The sequence below is a fragment of the Esox lucius genome, chromosome 15 (assembly GCF_011004845.1).
Source record: "Esox lucius isolate fEsoLuc1 chromosome 15, fEsoLuc1.pri, whole genome shotgun sequence".
Taxonomy (NCBI): Eukaryota; Metazoa; Chordata; class Actinopteri; order Esociformes; family Esocidae; genus Esox; species Esox lucius.
In genome coordinates, this window is record NC_047583.1 from 17,145,134 (window position 1) to 17,166,642 (window position 21,509).

Here is a 21,509-nt window from a genome sequence, read left to right on the forward strand (position 1 = left end):
ATCCTCATAAACAGTGCCTCATGGAAAAACGTTAATGTGCTGTGTATAGCACTAACCCCTGTAAATGGAGACAATAAGGCCATTAGTCATGAAAAGAGGGAGTTTGATTTGCATGTGATTTAGTGCTTTAGTATTGGAAATTCCAAAACATACAACATTTGGGTTTCTTTCTCAATAGAGAGTCCATGCAATAATCCCAGGGGAGAAGGATCAGGTTCTGTTATCCCTTGAATCCTTATCAAAACACTGACAAACATGTAATGGTTGCCTACCAGGGATGGAATTTCCCAGGTATAAATAGTAGGTTATTTGGAATGGAATTGTCCATTGGAATTAGCCCTCATGCGGATATAAATGTTTCCTGTTCATTTACTTAGTAAGTAAATGGTAACATGGTAAGCTCTTGCCTTTAAAGTAGTAGCAGTACATTTTTGTCTCACCTGTGATATTTTGGAATAAAACTATTGTGCAGGAAGAGATGTTGAAGTCTCACAACCCTTTCTATTCTCCCCAATTTCCTGATGTGATTAGGGCCATGCTTTATTCACATCACACTGCTTGCTCAACACTTCTACCTCCCTTGGGACCCCTAAAATAATCTGCAAGCATCTATCAGAACCATGTTCTTGCAAAGGAGCTCCAAGAGGATAAAAATGTAAGCACAGCACGATAATGCATTTATTAATGTTATTATATTCAAGTGCAGTCAAAGGTATCAGTCAAGTCATTGGACCCACCTACTCATTCATGTGTTTTTCTTGAGATTGAGAAGCAAAATAATGATTTCTTGTAGATTGAACAAACACCATATCAATTAAACATTTAATGAAACACAAAATATAAATTAAACATTGATGTAACCCAGCTTTGTGGTGCAACAGATTCATTAGGACTGTTAACACAGGCTGAAACATAGGCTTTATTGTGGGCATTCTATGAGGAATGTCTTAGTTGTGCAATTTTGTACAACCACATTTCCAAAAAAGCTGGGACGCTGCGTAAAATACAAATAAAAACAGAATGCAATGATGTGCAAATCATTTATATGTATTTGAAAATAGTACAAAGACAACATATCAAATGTTGAAACTGAGAAATGTTATTGTTTTTGGTAAAATAAATGCCCATTTTGTATTTGATGCCAGCAACACGTTTAAGAAAAAAAAAAAAGAGAGCCTAATTAATAAGGTGTCTCAAAGCATCTCAGACTGTAACAATAAGATGTACACCATAAACATTCATTTGTATTTAAATAATCATTAGCCTTCTTGCTTTTTGCAAGGTGATGATACTGGTGATCATATACTATACAGTATGTTCTTTATTAGCCTCCTCCGTCCTCCTTAGGTTACTATCTATGGTAGGCTCCATGTGATTAGCTGTCTGGTTGGAGGAAGGAGAAGCAAGAGAAAGGCATGTCAGCTAGACAGCTTGTATTGGTGTTTGTGACCTGTATGTCACTAAAAAGACCTCTTCTTTTATCTCCATTGTTCCTTGTGGTTCCCAGATCCTTTTTCAGTACAGTGAGATAATGCAGGATCTCCTGCTTCTCCCTGCCCCTCAAACCCCTGAAGTATAGCACTGCTATGAGGTGCTTCTTACTGCAAACAAAATTGGTGAGAGGGTGCAAAATATTACTTCCCATAAACCATGAGAAATATACAAAATATGTTGTTATTCAGTCATTTCACCACCCAGAACCAAATTAGCAATGATTTTGTTACAGCTGTCAGGACAGAATAAGCAATCAGGGAATCTTAAGTCGGAGAAGTTTAACAGAGTCACCAAATATTCCAGATCACTACAACGTTCTGGTAAAGTATAGCATCAAAAACCAGGTGCAAGTGATTTAACAGTCAGTCTCTCTTTTTTGTAACATGCTCAACATACATCCTTTAATTACTGCTCATGGTAATCTACAGTGCTCTCAGCACATGCCAGTTTTACTTACTCAAACATGTTATCAGTTGAAATGGAGAAGAGCACAGCCTATTCTACATTGCGATTGGATGTTCGCCTGTACCAATCACATTTCTTTCTGCCCTCAGAACATTTCAGTAAGTAAAACTGGTATGTCCTACTCTCATTTGGATCCGTCACTGTCATGTTGTACTCTGCTTGTAACTTAGCTTCTAGCCCCTGGTGCTTGTAATGTCAGGAAAAATTATGAACACATACAATTATGAAAATGCAAGCCCTGTAAAAGTCACTAGATCTACTAAATTACTCAAATGTATAATGCAGTATCTTGTAGCCTACCTCCAAAATCACATTCTCCAGACTTTCAACTGAACAACTAGTGAAATAGGTTTTAAAGAACCGCTGGCTTCCAGTTCCAATATTCAATTTCAAGAACCCACCCTCCATGCCGTTTGGTGCTACGGTGTTACATTTGTTAGTGTTTCTAGACTGGATGGGGGAGTATTCAGAGAAAAGGCCCATACTCAAGTTTGTACAAAATCACAGAAACCCTGGAGGAAACACAGAGTAAATGTTGTCCAGTCAGTTTTATGCTTTATTTGACTGAAACGTGGGACAGATAGAGGGAGGTTTTTGCTGAAAGACCAGGAGTCCAGATTCTTACACATGCTGCAGCAGTGCATACACCAGAGGCAGTGACTTAGAACGCGGGCCTACCCTGAGCTACTTGATGAGGATTTCAGGGATTCCCCTGCCACCCTCACACTGTTGCACTAACTATAAACTAATGAGCTCTTTTGGAGCATTTCCCAACTTCTAATTTAGGCCTACTTGGTTTTAGATGAGGCAACTGTTAATTCGACATGCTACCCTGGCTGATGAACATTATAGCTTTATACTCTGTTAATAATCAAAATTAACAGATGCAAGATGTAACCACATGAAGATGTATGGTATTACCTGATGTCTGGGTAGTCCATTACTAAATGTGCGACGTGGTTCTTTATGTCTCTCTCATTCTTCCCCCCAATGATGTCACTTAGGTGGTCCCCTACTGGGTGGAGCCAGTCATTGGTTGTCTTCTACAAAAAGAAAGCATGTGTGTATGGAATGGTTACAAGTTAAATGTAATCAGTTATATGTCTATATAACTACACTGTGGGGGCTTTCTAAATATTCAACATTCAAAGCACATGAACATAACGCTGAGACAAATGTATCTACAACAGTATTTCAGATTTTACGCAATGTTAAATCAACTTTAAAAGTGGAAGGTGTGTGATTTGGCCATAATATCCTAGAACAGTTGATTTGTGGTTAAAAGGAATGTTACCATTTCCTCAAACAAGTCTTTGAGTTTATCCCACTGCACTCTCATCTTGATAGCTGCTTTGTCATGCTTTCTGTTCTTACAGGTGTAGTTGTTTTTCATCAGTTGGGAGACATACTCTTTCACCACATAGTAGTGCATGCTGCTCACAAACATCTGATACAAAGGAAAACAAGGACCAACGGAGCCAGAGACAGGGATACAAGGAAGGCGTTTCTTTTTTTAAATCTTTCACATGATTTCCTATTCCTCATCATCTTATTGACACAGACTTCTCCTTCCCTATTTTGCAAGTTACATTTCTATTTACCATTCCATTAACATATGGTACAATGATGAAATGATATGTATTTTCCAGTAACTTCAACTTCTTGACTTAACTGGGCTTAATTTAGTGGTACAGTATATACTGCATTTGAACAGCACTTCCCCGGCACATATTTACCTGAGCATATGGAGGTCTCATTTTTGAACTGTACTGGGACAGCTTTTCTGTCCTACTATACAGTTGTTGGAAGTCCTCATCTACGGAGAGCCACTTTCTTGTCATCATTCTCCGGAGGTAGGGCTGGATGAAACAACCGTCCCAACACTCACATTCATTCACATGTTGTATTTGTTCACCCATCAGTAACAGTGACATCAGAAGTGATAGAAAGCTTAGTTTAAAATAATTTACAGAAATGTTTGCAAAGAAATCAATAAGCTACCAACCTATGCCACTTTCCTGGTTACACTAGACATGTGCCACAGAAATCCCAATTCCCTTCTCAACCTCACCTACCCCAACATTATTCTTATACTGGTCCTCCAGGCCCTGAAGCAGATTATGAACCAGGACATCAACCTCTCTGCTGAGATGGTCCAATTGGTTTGGGCAGCTTTCCCTGTAGCTCTCCATGTGCTCCCTGGAGAAAAGAGAATAAATGAAATGAAACACATAAATCAATATACAGTAAATGCAGGTTGGGTGTATAGCACAAAACATTTACAATTTGTGATATGTTTGTGTAGTCATGAAAAAAGTTTGTTTTGACAAATTTATGTTTGAACTTAATTCCAACCACATTCATGGTTAAAGGTAACACAATTTAACAAATCACACACAAAAAAACTTTGAAACCAAATTTACAATAAACCAAATATTTCCTTGGGTAAAAGAAATGTGCACACTCTTACCTTTACCATCACATAAAGGCTATAATTACAATAATTGGCACCAAAACAGGTGCAAATTATTTGAAAAATCATTAGTGAGTAATTTGGGAGGGTCCAGCCTTCCATTAAAATGAGAAAGTTTGTCTGGTTTGCTCTTAATCGTATGGATAAAGGTAACATCATGCCAAGATGAAAAGGCCTTCAGAAGAAAGATTAATGATAATTCCAGACATACAGTACAGGTCTTCCCACCAAATTAATCCCAAGAGCTGACTAAAAGATGTTCATAGACTTCTCTAAGATCCCAAGGGTAACATCAAGGGATCAACAGGCCTCTCTCAATGTAAAATTGCATTAGTCAACAGTCAGAAAAGATTGCAAAGACATTCCAAACATGTGAGAAGCCTCCGCAAGAAGCCTCTGCTCTCAAAAAAAGAATATCAAGACAGACTGAGGTTTGACAGACAATACCTATGCAAATACTTTTTTAAACTGTTGTTATAGAGGGATTGGGTTATTTGGGGAGGAAAGGCTGTCTGGTTAAATCTGAGAATTTATGAGTAACCTTGAACATTAATGAGTAACTTCTGAATTTTTCTACACTATTATGTTCCTTATGTGTGACTGGCTTAGATACGCTGTGTTTTGTTCCCTAACCTAGTGGCATTAACTGCTCTTTGAAAGAGAGAAACCAAGCTTTTACTGCTCAGGCAAAAAAGTATTTAGTCAACCACCAATTGTGCAAGTTCTTCCACTTAAAAAGATGAGAGAGGCCAGAAAATCACATTGTAGGATTTTTAATGAATTTATTGGTAAATTATGGTGGAAAATAAGTATTTGGTCAATAACAAAATTAATCTCAATACTTTGTTATATACCCTTTGTTGGCAATGACAGAGGTCAAACGTTTTCTGTAAGTCTTCACAAGGTTTTCACACACTGTTGCTGGTATTTTGGCCCATTCCTCCATGCAGATCTCCTCTAGAGCAGTGATGTTTTGGGGCTGTTGCTGGGCAACACAGACTTTCAACTCCCTCTCAAGATTTTCTATGGGGTTGAGATCTGGTGACTGGCTAGGCCACTCCAGGACCTTGAAATGCTTCTTACGAAGCCACTCCTTCGTTGCCCAAGCGGTGTGTTTGGGATCATTGTCATGCTGAAAGACCCAGACACATTTCATCTTTAATGCCCTTGCTGATGGAAGGAGGTTTTCACCCAAAATCTCACGATACATGGCCCCATTCATTCTTTCCTTTACACGGATAAGTCATCCTGGTCCCTTTGCAGAAAAACAGCCCCAAAGCATGATGTTTCCACCCCCATGCTTTACAGTAGGTATGGTGTTCTTTGGATGCATCTCAACATTCTTTCTCCTCCAAACACGACAAGTTTAGTTTTTACCAAAAAGTTCTATTTTGGTTTCATCTGACCATATGACATTCTCCCAATCCTCTTCTGGACCATCCAAATGCTCTCTAGCAAACCTCAGATGGGCCTGGACAAGTCTGGCACTGCAGGATTTGAGTCCCTGGCGGCATAGTGTGTTACTGATGGTAGCCTTTGTTACTTTGGTCCCAGCTCTCTGCAGGTCATTCACTAGGTCCCCCCGTGTGGTTCTGGGATTTTTGCTCACCGTTCTTGTGATTATTTTGACCCCACGGGGTAAGATCTTGCCTGGAGCCCCGGATTGAGGGAGATTATCAGTGGTCTTGTATGTCTTCCATTTTCTTATAATTGCTCCCACAGTTGATTTCTTCACACCAAGCTGCTTACCTATTGCAGATTCAGTCTTCCCAGCCTGGCGCAGGTCTACAATTTTGTTTCTGGTGTCCTTTGACAGCTCTTTGGTCTTGGCCATAATGGAGTTTGGAGTGTGACTGTTTGAAATGTGGACAGGTGTCTTTAATACTGATAACAAGTTCCAACAGGTGCCATTAATACAGCTAACGAGTGGAGGACAGAGGAGCCTCTTAAAGAAGAAATTACAGGTCTGTGAGAGCCAGAAATCTTGCTTGTTTGTAGGTGACCAAATACTTATTTTACCGAGGAATTTACCAATGAATTCATTAAAAATCCTCCAATGTGATTTTCTGGATTAGTTGAAGTGTACCTATGATGAAATTACAGGCCTCTCTCATCTTTTTAGGAGAACTTGCACAATTGGTGGCTGACTAAATACTTTTTTGCCCCACTGAAGCTGTGTTCAGGGATGGGCAGTATTTCTGTTATATATATTTAAAATACATATTTACATTACTTTTTCAATTGTACTACATTATCTGTCATGACTCTGTTCAGAAACACTGACTTGTTTTCAAACTTCACTTCATCACTGGCTTTGATTAAAGCACTATTTGTTCAGTTTGTATAGGGGTATGGCTCATACTCACACAGTGAGTGTCTGGATGTTACAAGTCACTGAATAGTAAATTCAGATTTACTCAGCAGAGAGCAGAAAAAGAACCTAGCAAGACTAGTTCAGCCGGGCCGCGGGGAAAAGTAACAGTTTGCCAGAGAGGGGGCTTGAAGATTTACATATATTAACATCAATTGTGTTTACAGGCTATATTAGTTCCAGCTATGTTTACTGCTATAGGTAGTTTCAGATAGCATGGACACGCAGTGTTGCCAAATGTGGAATTTTCCAAAGCAATTGGCTTATTTTTCTAAATGGTATATGGGCGGGTCAATTTACAAATAGGGTTGTATAGAAAATGTTTTTGGGTGTTTTTTTTGTGGAGTCCTCTGTGATTGTGTTGTTTACAGCCAATGAAATCTGGCAACACTGTGTTTCAATAGAGCCTTGGCGGTGAGCGGAATTCTACCTAAGCAGTGCCTGTGAAAATAGGCTCTGCATCCTACAATACCATGATAATGCAGAACCAAATTTAATAGCTTAACAGCATAGTATATAAAAAAGATCACAACAATAACATTGTATAACAAACAAGCTAGCCTGCGAACCATGCTGCCCCAAAGCTAACTTCGATAGCAGCTATAGTCTTTGCGTTAATTGAATGGATGAGTTCCAAACATGATTAACAACAAAAAAGGTCACTGTGCTACTTAACTATCTAAATTTAAGAGATTGTCGTTTTGAAATGTATGTTTTAGTTGTGAGAGCATCGTTTCCATCAATCTTCAGCTAGCTTTTCAGGCCAGCTTTCCCAGTTAAAAACATGATTACATCGACAGCTTTGCATTTGTTAGGGGGGAACATTATTTGCATCCAACAGCTAGCTGTTTAGCGGTTTTTATCTGGCCAGCAGCCTAGCTACATTGAGGAAGGGAATATGAGTTTTATCCCTTCCTTCTAGCCACGACTGAAGTACTTTAGGTTGCCTTTCCTGCAACAACAGGGTTGCAACATGTGTCCCGGCATTATTACACTGATCAAGAGGCTTATTCAACATGTTAAATAGTGTTATTTAACACACTCACTATAAGACGTAAATGAGCCAAACTGCTTTCCATACTAATGGATTTTATGTCTGCATTTCAAAAGCTGGTAAACAGGACTGCATTTCTGGTGAAATAACTGGTTCTCTGGACAGTTCAGCCGATGCGACTGTTTCCTCTCCTGGCTTGCTTGGTGTATTGCTCTCCTGGCTTGTATGGTGTACCGCTCTCCTGGCTTGATTAGTGTATTGCTCTCCTGGTTTGCTTGGTGTATTGCTCTCCTGGTTTGCTTGGTGTATTGCTCTCCTGGTTTGCTTGGTGTATTGCTCTCCTGGTTTGCTTGGTGTATTGCTCTCCTGGTTTGCTTGGTGTATTGCTCTCCTGGTTTGCTTGGTGTATTGCATGGAGCTACTGACGCTTGTAGCCAGCTTATCCTCTTAGGCCCTGGACAGATTGGATACCCGGCACCCTGTGTAAGTCTGCGTTTCTTACCACTGACTCACTCAGTCAAAGACATTGGATCTTCCTTGTCAGCTGTAATTTCTACTACTTACCAAACTACTTGCTCATATACTGCTCAAACATATTAAGGGAAGACTTAAATCACACATCAGGTCCTGATGAACTAAATACATTAAAGCTCAAAATCTCAACTGTGCTTTGTGTAATTCGTTGAGGACAAAATGGCCTAACAATGGTCAATGGAAACAAAAATCACCAACGGATTGAGGGTTGGATTCAAACTCTTAATGAAAATCAATGTAAACCATTGAAATCACAGGCTGTTCTAACTCATAATGTGACTCAGTAGAGTGTATGGCCCCCACGTGCCTGTATGCACTCCCAACAACGTCTGGGCATGCTCCTGATGGCGGATGGTGTCCTGGGGGATCTCCTCCCAGACATGGATCAGGGCATCAGTGAACTCCTGGACAGTCTGTGGCACCACTAGGTGGCGTCGGATGCACCGATACATAACGTCCCAGAGGTTCTCAATTGGATTCAGGTCTGGGGAACGTTAGGGCCAGTCAATGGCATCAATGCCTTTGTCATCCAGAAACTGCCTACACACTCTGGCCACATGAGGCCGGGCATTGTCCTGCACCAGGAGGAACCCAGGGCTCACTGCACCAGTGTAAGGTCTGAGGATTTCATCCCGGTACCTAAGAGCAGTCAGGGTACCACTGGCTAGCATGTATAGGTCTGTTCGACCCTCCAAGGAAATGCCTCCCCAGACCATCACTGACCCACTACCAAACCCCACCACCAAGATGTTGCAGGCAGCACAACGTTCACCACGACATCTCCAGACTTTCACGTATGTCACAAGTGGTCAGTGTGAACCTGCTCCTGTGAAGAGTATGGAGTGCTAATGGTGGACAGTGCAGGGCTGTGAGCACAGGTCCCAATAAAGGACATCGGGCCCTCATGCCACCCTCATGGAGTCTGTTTCTGACAGTTTGGTCAGAAACATGCACACCAGTAGCCTCTCCAGCGCACCTGTTGTCACTTTCATTTGCACCAAAACAGGTAACATTGATTTTTACAATCGCATATGCTAACTGACTGGACAGATTGATATCCCTGAGGTTTAAATGACTTGTTGTTATACTGTGATGATTGTTCCCTTAATTTTTTCAAGCAGTGTATTTAACATATTCTTAAATGTTACCTTTCAGCCACATTCACCTGTTTGATATTGTTTACTTTTTTCATGTTCAGTCTAATTCATATTAGTTAGAGAATCATTAAAAAAGGATACGTTCTGCTGTATATCGCAACAGCTGTGAGATACAAGTGTGTTATGCTTTCAATGTTATAGGCCATCACTTAGAAATAAGGTGCAAGGAATTATTCATAAAAGGTTTGTGTTACTGGTATTTTTTATTTTGTTTTAATGGTTCTGGATAAGAGCATCTGAGAAATTACTTCAATGTAAATGTACAACAGCTTGTCCTTTCCTGGAAACCACGTGACTGCACTCATGCAGTTGCAAGTCCTGTTTCACATCAGTTGGCATAATTCCATCAATGGTCGGAAAGAGAGAGGCCCCAGTCCCAAATGGACCCCTTAGCCCTACACCCCATGCACTTGGGGTGTTCAAAGAGTGATTGATCTGAAGTAATATTATGGATCTTACATCTGGTCTATCCGAAGGCGACGTGGAGCAATTACCAGAATCATTACACCAGTCAAACCCTCTCAGATCACCACAAATGCACAACATCCGTTTCAGAACTGGCACGGGACCAGAGTTCTGCTAATATTAGGCAGTGGAGCATGTCTTGGCGACAGTGTTTTGCACGCACTGGATATACTCCAGCGATACCAGGTGTCAGGAAATGATTTCATTTTCATCTATGCAGTAATATGATAGTTACTGATATAGCCGGTTAATTCTTTATTTTTGTGTGTTTGACAATGTTTGTAAAATCCAGTACATAATATATACAACTGCGGAAAAAAATTAAGAGAGCACTGCACCTTTTTCTTTCCTATTCAAAAAAGTTGAAAAAGAAACTTTTGAGTGAGGAACAGAAGCGTTCAATTTGCAGTGGTCTCTTAATTTTAACCCTGTTACTCACTCAAAACCTTACTTTTTGACTTTTCTGGGAAGGAAAGTAAAAGGTATAGTGGTCACTTAATTTTTTCTGGAGCTGTATATCCATGATATAACATCACATGTTGTGTATTTTTATGTTTGTATTGAACAGCATGTTGGATGCATGCATGCTAAATGTGCATGTTTGGATTCCTTGGGAAATACTTGTTTTCCATCACACTTCTGTTGGTGTGACACTTCCTCGAAGTGACAAACCAACCACACAAGCTCTTAAATCAGACAAACTGAAGATAAACTTGGATGTAATAACTGCTAATGTACGCCAAAAATATAGTTGCAGTCAAATCTTTACATTTTACCCTGTTTTTCTCCCTTCCTTATTTTGTCATGTCAATTCGAGGTTATGGCCTTGCCTCATCGCAGTAACTCCCCAGTAGGTTTGGAAGAGTTGAATATTGAGAAATGTGTCCTTTATTGCACATCAGTTCTTCTTATCATAATCCTAGCTTATATAGAAAATATAGAGGAATTCACCGCTAGACATTGCTCGTACACAATTCATTTTAAGGAAAGCACTTTGTTAGGCCAACAACCTTAACCGAGCTTGCAGGTGTCAGACCTACTGCAAGGAGTCGCTAGAGTCTGAGGGAGTCAAGGCAGCCCAATCGTACCTCTCCACCCTGGGCAGTGCTGGGCCAATTTGCACTGTCCTCTGCATGCACACTGTGCCAAGCCTTAAACGCCTGGTCATAGCTGTACCGTGAGGCAGTGAGAGCACTACTCAGGAGCCCTGTACATTATAAACACACCCTTAAATGTTTGACAAGCGGAGCTTTTTAAGGTTGTTGTCCAAGACATTCCAATCTACAATGTGAGAGCAGCAAAACAGGGGAGAATCATTGACTGAATGTGGTGTGTAGATGACTCCAACTTACTTAAGAGCTGTAAAGCAGTTAATGTAGGTAATCTTATATTCAGCCCAAAGTGAAAGGTTTTCCACACTGTTACAGCAGTTCCTAAATTCGACCTCAAATCTATAGAAAGAAAGTGAAGAAGCATTAATTTTACCTATATAAGCCAAATGGGGATGTTAATAATGTGATGTTTTTCCAGTGATGGTTAGGACAGAAATATGAAGAACAGCCTGTTGGACTGTTGCAGAACATACTGTTTTGGAAAATGCTGTAACTCTTCCAGGCAGGAAGAAACGACTCTCATCTCCAGGTTTGCATCAATCGTCTTGGCGTTTACAGCATTGCTCTTAACTTTCTATACAGAAAACAATATCCGTTTTACCACTTTCAAAGTAATGATAACTTTAGAGCCTGTCACTACAATAAAAATGTAACTAAGCAGGATGTTGTTGCCCTCTAAAGGAAATATAATGGTATTGCATTATATAAAACCTCATCCAAACTATACCGTCCAGATATCCATGTGTATGTCACAGTTGAAGAAGTTTTCATCATCCGTTTTTGGTGGGGTTTCCCCCCCCCACATATCAGCGCTTTCAAGCTCTAATATTTTACCCAATGAAGTTCTCATGTCCTCCTGGAATAAACATGGACAGTTAAAGAATAATAAAGGCTCTGCTCACTATCCATCCGTTTCAAAGAGGAATGTTCGACCATACCTTAACCCGCATGCAGAATTTTTCCTTGAGCTTGTCTAGGAAGCCCTCCTCCAGACACAGGCCTGTGTTCTCAGCCTCCATTTCTGGTCTCAGTGAAGGACTTCTCATTATCTTCTCACTGTTCAACAGGGATGGTTTCTCAGATACAATAATACTAATAATTCAGTCACAGAAACATTTTGTTATTCTACTCCTACATGAAGAACATAATTCCAAACGTTCCGTCACCTCTCATAGCGATTGATGATCCAATCCAGCAAGGCGTAATAGTCCTTCAGATGAGTCACCTGCTGCTGAAGCTTTCTTAGATGCTGGCTGACAGCAACATGGTAACAGTTCACATAGGTGCTGAACACGTTGAAGCTGGGTGGGTAAGAGCCCTGCAGCTCTCCCTTCACCTTCTCCAAGTCCTCTGTGATGGCTTTGCCCAGTAGCCCCAGGTGGACAGCCAGCCAAGATGCATTCTGCTCGGGACTTTCCAAATTAACTCTTTTGATGTTGGCCTGGACCCCCTCGCTAACAGCTTCCCTCCAGGCCCCCCGCCAGCCCCCAGACCCGACTATGCCAACAGGTTCTGACTCTCGCTTTTCTTCCTCCTGTATAACACGGGCCACGTATAACAGGAGATCCTTGTTGTCATTCAAAAGACTACTGGAGTTGCGCACAATCTCCTTCACCTTGTCCAGCAGGTTGCCGTAAAGGATGCTCAGATCCTTCTCCTTCTTGGCCAGCTCCATGGAGGAGGACTCATCTGTGCACTCCTTCCTCTCCAGCTGAAACTCCTGGCGCAGGGAGAGGAGGTTCAGATGGGCTTCTTCCAGCACCTCCTTTTCAATTAGCTGGCTGATCTGCATTACTGGAGAGTAAGCAAACAATAAGAGCATAAAGATACAACTGTGCATGTAATCGGTCTTTGGAAGATATAAATACCAATTATAGAGATGACATTTATTTTTCATCCTATATTGGATGGTTGAAAATATTAGATATTTTATTTGACCTTGTTTAAAGGTTGGTATTAAAATGTTATGTTTAAATTAACATCCAGATAATTATTTCAACATCACACTAAAATGTGAAGAAACAGTCATATAATTCCTGCCTAAGAAGTGGCTCCTAATAATATATAGTATGATGGGTAACGCAACTCAGACGAGTCTACCATCCACATAAAATACTTAGAAAACCTGCTTAGCTATGAAAGCAGTATGTGTTTCTATGCTGACCTATTATTTCAACACATTTATACATTGATCAGCTTCCATACGTTGGTGTAGACCTAAATTACATTGAATAATGGATAGTAATTCAATGTTGGGAAAAGTTATTATTAGACCGACAAAATTCAGTGTGCAAAGCTGTTATCAAGGCAAAGGGTGGGTACTTTGAAGATTCTACAAAATGAAATGTCTTTTCATCTGTTTAACACTTTTTATTACTACATTATTGTTATTTCATAGTTTTGATGTCTTCAATACTATTCCACAATGTGGAAAATAGTAAAAATTAAGAAATAGTTTATGTGACTGGGGACTAGGGAATTATATGCAGAGGTACACTATAAAATCCAAGGCATGCTCTCTGTAATTCTTCTGTTGTCCTGTTGAATCTTACGCAGACATGAGCCCTTGGACCATCCCTAAGGACTACTGGACCTGACGACTTCTAGATGTACCCTGTCCAAAATCCTTCCAATTGTGTTGCAGTTCAAGTGCTGACTGATGATTACTGCTGTCCCGGCCCACAGCCCACCTGTTTGTCCATGCCCACAGCCCACCTGGTCATCCCTGTCCTTGTTTACCTGGTCGTCCCTGCCCACAGCCCACCTGGTCATCCCTGTCCTTGTTCACCTGGTTGTCCCTGTCCTTGTTCACCTGGTCGTCCCTGCCCACAGCCCACCTGGTCGTCCCTGTCCTTGTTCACCTGGTTGTCCCTGTCCTTGTTCACCTGGTCGTCCCTGCCCACAGCACACCTGGTCGTCCCTGTCCTTGTTCACCTGGTCGTCCCTGTCCTTGTTCACCTGGTCGTCCATGCCCACAGCCCACCTGGTCGTCCCTGTCCTTGTTCACCTGGTCGTCCCTGCCCACAGCCCACCTGGTCGTCCCTGTCCTTGTCAACCTGGTCGTCCCTGTCCTTGTCAACCTGGTTGTCCCTGCTCACAGCCCACCTAGTCATCCCTGTCCTTGTCCACCTGGTTGCACAGCTGATCTGGAACTTTGGACTCCAGACACAGCCAGAGTGCAAGGAGCTTTCTTCACCAAGTGAAAGATCTGATTTTTAACCCAACCTCTAGTATAAAATAGTGAATTTTCTGCACTCTCTCCTCCCTCTTTACTTTGGAAGGACACATTCTGACTCTTCACGGGAGAGGTAAAAGGAGAACAAGCACTCAAACCTGAGGAATAGGGAGAGTTTTTGATCTATTTGATACTGAATAATAGTAGTTATTTACAGCCTGGAAAGTTTAATCTGCAACATATTTGGATACATGGATATGTAATCTTCATTTCTACACAACTGACAGATAAATGCATCCTAATTTAACAAATCACACTGAAAACAATAATACTTTACAATCATTTATTTACAATCCAATTCTTAACCCAACCTCTAGTATAAAATAAGACAATTTTATAAGCATATATGTAATGACAGGGCCAGATGTAATAGAAAACCTTTAAATGCTAAGAATGACATTTTGCTGCAAATGTTCTTATTTAACAGATACACCACTTAAATGTAAAAGAATGGGACATCTTTGTCTTACTATGGTGTTGTTTTTGGTTTATTTATTTGTACTGACTTTTGCTGAGTGTTCTTTGTTTACATTTTTATATGAGTAAGCACATCATGAGCCTGTATAATCCTGAGTCAAATTCCTTATGTGTACACATACGTGGCGAATAAAGCTGATTCTGATGTTTTATATCAGTCAATTATTGAACATAAGCTTTCACAAAATAGAGAGAAGTTTTATGACTGGTGTTTCTGGGGATGGATTTTGCACACTTGCACAAGGAGGCTTATTAACCAATGCAATATCTTAGACAGCACTGGCTGAATTTGGACTAAACATAAGTTAGATGCATCTTGCAAAAGATATCCGCCATTTTCAAAATGACAATGATCTGCCAAAATGTGGCACTGTATCAATTAACTGCACTTAAGTAAGATACAAAATCGCAGACACCACAGGCCCAATATGTATATTTTACTATCAATAATTTAAAAGGCAAATAAAATGTCTAATCTACTGCAAAATTCAACAGAATTCTTTGGCCTTTCATGTCTCCCTCCTTCCACTTTGTAACTAAGGCCCTGCTTAATCGCAGCAACTCCCAGCAAACTTAGGACAATGGGCCATACAGTAAGTATAATAACATCTCTTGTGATCTCTGTTGCTAAAACAAAGAAAGATATACAGTATGAAAAAAAGATTGTGACAAAGAGAAAGCCTCACCTGAGAGGGGTGTGAGGGGTATCTCTGGGGGTGTGTATGACTCTGTAATCTCTACTTTTTCCTTTTCCCTCACTTGCTCTTCCACTCTCTCCTTCTTCTCCAATGTGATCTCAGTGACAGATGGGAGCTGCTCTGATTTTATGATTTTGCTTCCCACCAATCGCAAACCCCTTCGGAAGGAAGCCCCCTTCTTCAGTAGAGTGTCGCCAATGGCTGATGTGTCTACAGATGACAAGAGATTAATATAGGAATACCTGACAAAGAATCAGCATACTGTAGCTCAACAATTATGTATAAACTTATTTCCGTAATGTACATGTACAGTATTTGTGCTTGTCCTTGAACACTGAAAAGTATTTTACAAATCTGTGATCTACCTAAAGGTGTTCTAGAAGGTTTCCTCTGGGATGGTGGTGAATTTTCTGCACTCTCTCCTCCCTCTTCACTTTGGAAGGACACATTCTGACTCTTCACGGGAGAGGTAACAGGAGAACAAGCACTCAAACCTGAGAAATAGGGAGAGTTTTTGATCTATTTGATACTGAATAATAGTAGTTATTTACAGCCTGGAAAGTTTAATCTTAATTAATCTTTAATTTGGATACATGGATATGTAATCTTCACTTCTACACTACCGATAGATAAATGCATCCTAATTTAACAAATCACACTGAAAACAATAATATTTTACAATAATTTATTAATAAAAAAAAACTAAATCAAAAGAAACACATTCTCATAGTCTGGAAAATGTACACCCCTGACTTCAATAGCTGGTGTTGCCCTCTTTAGCTGAAATAACTTAATGCAGCCATTTCTTTTAACTTTCTATTAGTCTCTTACTGTACATTGATTGGGAGGAATTTTTAACACTCGCTTTGACAGTACTACTTCAACTCTGTCATGTCTGTGGGCTTTCTTGCATGCAAGGCCTGCATTAATTCACCATACTGCATTTCCAAAAGGAGTAAGATCTGGGCTATTCCATAACCCTCCATTTCTGAGCTATTCTGTTGTACTATAGATTTGATTGTGTGTTTTGGATCATTGCAAGACTCATGTTCAGGTCAGCTTCAGCTTTTTGACAGATTGCCTTGCATTCCCTAAAAATAAATATATGGTATAATGTGGAATTCATAGTTGAGTCAATGATGGCAAGTTGGTCCGGCCCTGAGGCAGCAAATCAGCCCCAAACCATGATGCCACCACATCCACGCCTTACTGTTGGTATTAGATTCAAATGCACCATTTCATTTTCACCAAACGTGGAGTCTGGAATTGTGTCAAAGCAACTCCACACATCTCAAGAGCACCTAGCTCCAATAGTTTTGGTCTTTAACCAGGGATTGTCTGTCAAATAACAGGTGTGACTTTATATTATTTTCAAAACCAGAAGCTTCTTTGTTCCTATTTATGCACCCTCACCCTTCTCAGGCACTTTGACATTGATTGTTGCCAGAGACGACAATGGATCCCTTGATGTTACTCTGGGGTTTTTAAAGACTTCTATGAGCATCTTCCAGTCAGTTATTGGGCTGAATTTGGTGGGACAACCAGTTCTATGCAGAAAATCAAGTCTTGTGTCAGAAATTCACAGATTTGAACTACCTTTCCAAGGCAGGTAAGACAGAGATCAAAATGCTCTTAAACACAAATAACAGTTTATTGTATAATATTTCCAAATAGAGAGATACACACAGATACAAGATTAGTGAGATCTGAGGTAACCCAGAGAATCATCAATACTTATACAAGGGGTGGGTGTAAGAATCTGCATATTCATCCCGTGAAGACAACATATGTTCCTTATCCCTTCCTAAGTGTTAACCCAAGAAGGCAAATGTCCCCTACTTCCCCCAAAGGGCTAAAGCGGCATTGTAAATGACCCTTTCATGACAGCTAACCACATACCCAAAGAACAGATATACTGATTGTTTAGGCAGATTAACAAAAGATCAGAGAACCTAATGATCCACTGATATCATTCAGATATCAACATGTCACAAAGCCCAGATCCCCTCTCTCACATTTACAATACTATCAGCACCTCTACTTCCTTTCCAACATTTACAACATGTCAGCACCACTAGCATTCCTCTTCTTGTCTAGACACAATCACTCCGTACTTCTTCATTAACACATCAGTTGAACAAATTTAATATAACAGTCTGCACTTCATTCATCTGGGGAGGAAGTGTCAAACAGTAGAATTATGTAAACGTCCGCACTTGAGCTAATTAACAGCCCAGTGCTGTTTCAAAACTACGGTGCTGACCTCATTGGAGTTTCCTAGCTAGCAACAAGCACAATTTACGAACATTTATGAAAATGTTTAGAGAATGTGCAGTCCCCTATTTTCTTAATAAAATTCCATCTAACTAATTGTCAAAAAGACAGGCCGTCATTCTGGAATGTTATTAGTCAGGGAAAATAACTTTGGGGATGTGGACATTTTCCAAAATTGCCCGGTTGATAAGAGCTTGAAAGTCAATGCACATGCTGGGGCCGATTCAGCCACATCCATCCTCGATGGCATTAGTTAGCAATAAATCCCACTCTTAATATTAGCTACAGTTGCAACGCCGGTTGCCTCCTTGCAGACATATTTGTGTTTACCAGCAGCTAATAGATCTTCTTGGCATTTTTGTTTGAGCTATAGTCCATATAGTCCACTAGCCAACGTGAGCTACAGTTCTGTAAACAAAGCCGGTTGCAGGTTAAATCCTCCTTGCAGTCAGATTTGCGTCGGTTTACCAGCAGCTAATAGAACTTGATGGCATTTTTGTTTGAGCTAGTAGTTTGTACTAGCTAACATCAGCTACAGTTTTGTAAACAAAGCCGGTTGCCGGATAAATCCTCCTCACAGACAGATTAATCCGTGCGGCAACTGCTTATACATTTTCTAGAAATAAATGAACAGTGATGACCATTGAAACAATGCTCGTTTTGGCACAAATTGGTTTCGGAGAACATATGAAGACCAAGATCAATAAACCCTGGCCTTAACGTTTTGAAAAACCGAATATATCATATTCACTTTCATTAGCCCGAAAAGAGGCTTCCTTTAAAAAGAATCGAAAAACCTCTACTGTAGATAACCCCCAAAAAATATGTCTCTACAGCCCGGGATTATGCTAGATTATTTGAAAAAAGACCACAGGTTCAAAAATGGTGAACCTTTCCTTTACATTCCTGCAGCATGTTGCGTGTATTGTGGCCAAACGGGTTGTTGACAACCCCGCAGCTGCACCCATGAATGTCTGTCTGCTCTGAATGAATGAGGTGGCGCATAGCCAAATGGAAAAACTAAATATGACCGCATAGGGAGAAACCATTCACGGACTACGTCCATGACATAGTCCGCTGAACACGGACAGAGAAACCATACGAACATGTCTTGTTGACAATAAGTGTAACGTTAACTATGCCTGCCTAAGCTGTGACACACAAGAAGCTAGTCAACCAACTAGTGCAAATACTGTATTTTACTGCATCATATTTATGTTACCATAAATATATTAACTCAATTATTTTATTTTCATGCCTTTATGTCACATCAAATAAGCAAGCATCTTCATGAAAAGATGATAATGATATTTATAGTAGCTAATATTAGGATGACCATTTATTAAAAAGTAATGATGTGAGTTGCATCATATTTATGTAAACAGCACATGCAAATCTGTGGTATCCATCAATATTCTAATGATATGATATTTACATACCATATATCTGTAAAATACAGTTATATTATGTTTTTCTTTTTAAATTCAGTTTGGCCAGTAGAAATACAGTCCAGGCCAGTAGATTTGAGGGAAAAAGTAAGCTTTGGACTCTGATCTTTACAAGTCTGGACTCTCCCAAGTAACACTAATGATTTTCAAATAATTTGAACCCGTCTGAATCAGATGCTAAAGGTAGGGATATACGAATGATATACTAAGGTGTGCGTTTCTTCTACCTTTATCAGGGATGTACTAAAAAAAAAAATCAGTATAATTTTGCTTGTTTGACTTATTAAATTAGGTTCTCTTTCAATTAATGTGGTTGGAAGGTAGCACAATCATCCATGTCTCCAAATGTTAAAAAAGATAACTTTACAGGGGGTGCACTTACTTTTTTTCACATGACTATAACTACACTGAAGTACATTAGTAGGTTTGCTGACAGTACACAAACACACACACACACACACACACACACACACACACACACACACACAAGACATCAGACAACCTTGAAACTGGTTAAACAGCTTGTCAGATTTCTTATGCAAAAATAGATATATTTATTGTACAAAGGTTCATACTGTTAGTGTTAGTGCTCAGAGCTTCTTTCAGTGAATATAATCTTTATTACTATTGGAATCTCAGTAATTAAGTAATGAGGGACCTTAAAAGAGGGACCCTTGGAAAACTTACTTGGTGAAGGAGGAGACACCAGCTGATGGTTCAGAGAGGTCATTTCAGATGAATTGGGTCTGTTGCTTGACCCTTTGCTGTTATATGCCAGAGGACTCTTCTCGCCAACCAACCTCATGCTCTCCCTGAATTGCTTAATCATTCCACGTTTTTTAGCAATATGGGTATTCCCATTGTTCTCACTGGTGAATTTGAGGGAAGATGGGTCCACCATCAGACCCTGAGTTGTATTCACCTCGGCTTTGTCCCCTGGTTCCTCCATCTCTGCCATCTGATTATCACTTGGCATTGAATGTCCCTGGTTACTAAAATAAAACTTGTAATAGACAGGTGTCAGGAAAACAATGTGTTAAGTGCCTTTTGCTTAGGAACTGTACTACAGCATTTGTTTACAGTAAACATGCCATTTTCTCAAGGAGGTAAAGCCTTGATCACACCTGCAGCCTCAATGTGCTCTGATACACCAGAAGTTAATTCATTTCTAGGACAACATTGTGGTTTTCCCTTTTATAACAACGATTTGGACTGATTCAGTACCTAAGCCTTAAAACACATTTCTGTTCCACAAACTAGGAGAGCTGAATGTTTTTTTTCATTCTATCGAAGTCAATAGAAAGTGCCTTGTTTACTGCAGAGCGAATTGAGAAGGCGTGTCCTAATAAAAACATGCTTGCTTCTGCTAATTTTAATGTTAAAATACTTTGTGAACTTAACCAAACTATAGAGTTAAAGTAACATCCCGTTACACAAAGAATGTTACATATTTACAAATGTATTAAGCGCTTGTGTTCTGAATTGAGTGTTATGGCCGACAGGTCATACTAATTCTGCCCTGTGCCTTACAGGTAGATTACAAAAAAGCCCCAGCTCATGTTTAAATGTAATTTAAATAATAACAACAGCATTCAAGGATACACATATTTAAAACATATACACTGAAATGCAATGGATACCAAAAGATTACAGGTAATAGCGTCACTTACCTTTGGAACACTTTTTACGGCCAGCAACGGTAGGGGTTTTCCGTCATACTGTTTTTACTTTCAGGTTCACCTTCACAGGTAGTTGGTATGCAACCTTATCTCAAAAATCATATGGGCATGGGCAAAACAATTAGAGCAAGGTTGAAACCCGAGTTTAACGCAAGAGATATACGATTCCCTTTGGGTAGTAGGCTATGCCAATCGGCATTAGCCCACTAAGTTTGTGAATCAGCTATTTATTAAAGTTAATTATTACAAGATTCAGACGGTGAAAGATGACATACTGTATATTTGGTTCATGTTGAAACCCCCCAGCAAACATGTTACGTAACCACGACCAACATTGACGTTATGGATTGGTAATGTCATGACAATACTTTCTCAAAACGTTGTGGCGACGTTATCCGAAGCTAATTGCATTACCTATTGCATAATCTTCCTTACCTCAGCACGTCGCAGGAGCGTACAAGACGTACTGACAAGGTAACTACTTACATACCGGTTTGGTAACGATCCTACGTAACGCCAACGTTATCTGAAGGAAATTAATGACCACATAATTGGTAATCCTCCTCACCTGCTCAGGATGAAGCAGAAACGTTATTACAGGACGAAGCAGAAGCGTTATTACAGGACGTACTT

General features: G+C 40.0%; 1 protein-coding gene across 3 annotated transcripts; it reads right to left on the reverse strand.

Moving 5' to 3' along the window:
• Positions 1 to 1,107: 1,107 nt before the first annotated feature.
• Positions 1,108 to 21,176, reverse strand: exoc3l4 (exocyst complex component 3-like 4). Of its 3 annotated transcripts, none has more exons than XM_010878758.4 (14): positions 20,868 to 21,176; positions 19,885 to 20,189; positions 15,841 to 15,969; positions 15,464 to 15,685; positions 12,232 to 12,859; positions 12,004 to 12,121; positions 11,793 to 11,921; positions 11,539 to 11,639; positions 11,306 to 11,404; positions 4,035 to 4,158; positions 3,696 to 3,818; positions 3,254 to 3,406; positions 2,881 to 3,002; positions 1,108 to 1,601 (listed from the first exon to the last, which is right to left on the reverse strand). In XM_010878758.4, the coding sequence occupies exons 2-14, from the start codon at positions 20,171 to 20,173 to the stop codon at positions 1,376 to 1,378; spliced, it is 2,463 nt and encodes an 820-aa protein (XP_010877060.3). In that variant the 5' UTR covers positions 20,174 to 20,189; positions 20,868 to 21,176; the 3' UTR covers positions 1,108 to 1,375. The 3 variants fall into 3 exon arrangements, with proteins under 3 accessions (XP_010877060.3, XP_010877059.3, XP_019909360.2); XM_010878757.4 differs by having other exon boundaries at positions 19,885 to 20,200; XM_020053801.2 differs by lacking the exon at positions 20,868 to 21,176 and having other exon boundaries at positions 19,885 to 20,856.
• Positions 21,177 to 21,509: the final 333 nt, after the last annotated feature.

Excerpts from the sequence above, each read along its gene's own strand:
- exoc3l4 (XM_010878758.4), bottom strand. The coding sequence starts at position 20,173 with ATGCCAAGTGATAATCAGATGGCAGAGATGGAGGAACCAGGGGACAAA. Across the intron at positions 15,686-15,840 it reads ACCTTCTAGAACACCTTTAG|ACACATCAGCCATTGGCGAC; the intron begins GTAGATCACAGA and ends TGTCATCTGTAG. Across the intron at positions 12,122-12,231 it reads ATCATCAATCGCTATGAGAG|TGAGAAGATAATGAGAAGTC; the intron begins GTGACGGAACGT and ends CCTGTTGAACAG.